Source organism: Triticum aestivum, chromosome 3B (genome assembly GCF_018294505.1).
Source record: "Triticum aestivum cultivar Chinese Spring chromosome 3B, IWGSC CS RefSeq v2.1, whole genome shotgun sequence".
Classification (NCBI taxonomy): Eukaryota; Viridiplantae; Streptophyta; class Magnoliopsida; order Poales; family Poaceae; genus Triticum; species Triticum aestivum.
In genome coordinates, this window is record NC_057801.1 from 479,796,910 (window position 1) to 479,800,283 (window position 3,374).

At 47.2% G+C, this 3,374-nt stretch overlaps 1 protein-coding gene across 1 annotated transcript; it reads left to right on the forward strand.

Moving 5' to 3' along the window:
- The first annotated feature begins 262 nt into the window (after nucleotides 1-262).
- LOC123065561 (putative D-cysteine desulfhydrase 2, mitochondrial) lies at nucleotides 263-3,104 on the forward strand. The gene is made up of 6 exons (XM_044488817.1): nucleotides 263-686; nucleotides 767-809; nucleotides 1,008-1,322; nucleotides 1,568-1,697; nucleotides 2,106-2,273; nucleotides 2,650-3,104. The coding sequence occupies exons 1-6, from the start codon at nucleotides 369-371 to the stop codon at nucleotides 2,885-2,887; spliced, it is 1,212 nt and encodes a 403-aa protein (XP_044344752.1). The 5' UTR covers nucleotides 263-368; the 3' UTR covers nucleotides 2,888-3,104.
- The last annotated feature ends 270 nt before the right edge of the window (nucleotides 3,105-3,374 follow it).

Below are 3,374 nucleotides of genomic sequence, written 5' to 3' on the forward strand. Positions count from 1 at the left end.
GATTGTCATGTTTTATTCTTGCATTTCGACATGTGCTTCTGAAACATGGAAATTTTGGTTTTTATTGATGCAAATTTGGAGTTTAAGTAGAGTGCATATGCAATACATAGAAAATATATGAGTGGGAATTTTTTAAATGCTGCAGTTTTAAGAAGGGAAATATGAAAAGACAGAGGGCTACAGAGAAATCTGCTAGAGTTGCACTAGCCCAAATTGCCTGGCGGAAATATTTTATTGAAGAATGTCTACGCCAACGGTGCATGAAGGCGCCTCCTGCTATTACGTGGCCCAGATAGCTTTGTTGCGTGTCAGTGTCTCGCCGGTTCACCATCCGTCCCGCCGCCGCCGTCTCCCGCCGCCATTTCCTCATGCGGCCAGCGCCGGTGCTCGCCGCCGGCGGCAGGACGCTCGGAAACATTCTCTCCGCCACGGAGTGGATGCTTCCCTCCCCGGCCACCCAAGTCCACACCATCTCCGTCCTCCCCTCCCACTCACCGTCCCCTGCTCCCCAGTTCGCCTTCTCCAACCTCACCACCGCGCTGAAGAGCAGCGGCGGCAAAGGGGACGAGCAGGGGATCTTCAACGTGGTGCGGGACGACCTCCTCCATCCCCTCGCCAACGGTAACAAGGCCCGGAAGCTCGACGCCCTCCTGCCGCTCCTCCGCCGCCGGGGTGCCACCGACGTGGTGGGCATCCATCGCCACATTATCCTCCCCTCAGCACCTAGTTTTCTGTTCTGACGATATCGTCACTGCTCCTATTGCAGATAACATGCGGGGGTTGCCAGAGCGCCCATGCAGCAGCCGTCGGTGAGATATGGATCCATGTAAATTTGCTTTTTTTTTTTACTTAAGCTTCGTCTGAAACATAAATGATATAGATGCTTTGTGCCCATGTAAATTCGGCTGTTCGATTTCTGTGTGATGTAATTTTTGGTGTCTTGGCTCACTTGATATGCTGAAGTGTATATTTCACACCATTCACAAGGGGTTCCCTTCCTGTGTCAGCGGTCCATTGTGCAGAATGGGGAATCAGGCCACACCTACTGCTGAGAGGAGAGCAGCTAGATGTGCCGACAGGCTACAATTTGATCTCTTTGATGTTTGGCAACGTGACCTATGCATCTCGGTCGGTCTATGCACATCGAGATGAGATGCTTTATGAGCATGCCAAGAAGGTTGCCGGTACCGGCGGTTCGGTTCTGTGGGCTGATGATATCGTCAGAGATGATTTAAGTGTGGATGAAGAGACTGTTCTTGAAAACGATTCCAGAAGGGTGGTGATTATTAAGGAAGGGGCTGGTACTGTTCAAGCGTTACTAGGTAATTCATCATTACAGATACTTTTTCGATGACAGAGCAACATAATGCAGTCATCTTCTCATGCATTGTTTTCTTATATTTTAGCTATCTGATTGGGACTGAACGTTTGCACTCTCAGCTTTAGGGTCATGTCATCCAGTTTTGGTCCTAGAATGTTGATTGTTTGTGTCGAAAGAAACCTTTTATTAATCCCTACAGAAACGAGATCATTGCAAAAATTTCACACGATCTCATTGGTTTTTCAGGTGTTATACGACTGGTGGAGCACCTCTCTAGTTTGTCGTCGTTTCATAATGATGAGGAAGTCCATGTTGTGGTGGATGCTGGGACAGGCACAACAGCTGTTGGGTTAGCTCTTGGAGCGGTATGTCTAGGGTGCGTTCAATAATTGGAACTAATACTTGAACTTACTGACTTGCATCATGCAGGAATGAATAAAAACCATCCTGTCAAATTTTGTAAACGGTGGTAAAAGAAGATGTTGTATCATCTTAATCCATGTTTTTTGGTGATACTTCTGCCATATAATTATCATCTAAAATGTCAACATAACAGTGAAAAGGATTTAATTTAACCCAGCAACGAAAGAGGGTCGCAAAGAATGCATTTGCAATGCGTGTTCTGCAATCTAACATGGTTAAGCCGGACCAAGTTACCTGGCAGCAGAATTAAGAAAATCATGATAGCTCGGGATGCTTATCTTTTTTCCCTGTGTTACTTCAGGATTGCTCTTTGCATGCATCTTAGCTAGAGATCACATTTTGATCATTGACGTCCTTGCAGACTTAATTGGAGGGTTACTGCTGTCATGCTTGCTGATACACTTGAAAGATATCAAGAACAGGAGAAGTCCCTGATATCTGATTTTAAGGGGCTTTGCCATGAAGACTGCCATCACATGGTCGGAACAGATGGTCTGGTTCATTGGGTGGACCGCTTTTCGCCGAGAAGGTACTGCTTGCGTCATGTTTCATATCTTCTGTAATCTTAATTCCAGCATCATTCACTACATAAACATAAGTATGTTCATCGTTTTCTAATCCGAGGTCATATGTGCGTACTGTTTCTGTGATTAGTATCTTGAATGTGATTGCAGATATCTGACTTTTTCTCCAACTTTAACTGATAACTCTTTTCTCTGATTAGTATCTTGATGAATGTGATTGTGGGATCGGACTTTTTCTCAACCTTTAACTGGTAGTATATCATGTCCATGATTCATGTCGGCCAGCATTTCAGTCCTTTTCCATATCTTTTATCAGAATCTTATTATCAAGACTTTCCACTCTTAACTACTTTGTGCTTGTTTTTTACTTGCTTTCTTCAGATTCGGCAAGGTGCTGGGAGGCGAAATCGCGTCGTGCCGGCAGGTGGCTCAGCAAACGGGCATCCTGCTGGATCCCGTGTACACCTTGGCCGCCTGGGAGCAGGCCGTGGATCTGTGCCGCGGAGACGGCAGAGGGGCCAAAGTGGCCATGATCCACAGCGGCGGAACCCTGGGCCTGTTCGGACTGGCGCAAAGGTATTCCCAACACTTCGCCGCGACCGCGAACGGGCAAGCTTGAGCAGGCCAACACGTGTAGACCCTGGCGAGGGTCACACACACGCTTGATCCCGGCTAGGGGACGTAAGCCTGGAGGGCGTCATCGACTGCGTGGGTGTGTTAGTTAAGTTAAGGGCCAGCTGCTGTAAGTGAGAGGGTGTGGGATACAGTATGACGGAGTCCAAGCTGGCAAGCTGTATGCAAAAGCAGAAATGAGTAACTAAAGAATTATCCCTGCCTCTCTGACTCTCTCCTTTGCGTATGAACTGATCCCGAGTTCGGGTGTGCTCACGCCCGGCGACAGCCGTGGCCAAGGGCCGTGACAACACGCGATGCGAGTGAGGCCTGCCCTGCTCCGATCAGCGGGTTTGGGAGCGGTTTCGCTGGTTGCCATAGCTTCCAAGCTGCGTTTTCCGTCTTTATTTAGAAACAATTCCTTATTTAACATCATTATAAATTTTATTTCCTTATTTGACAATTAAAACCTTTTTCTTCCCTATCTAACAACG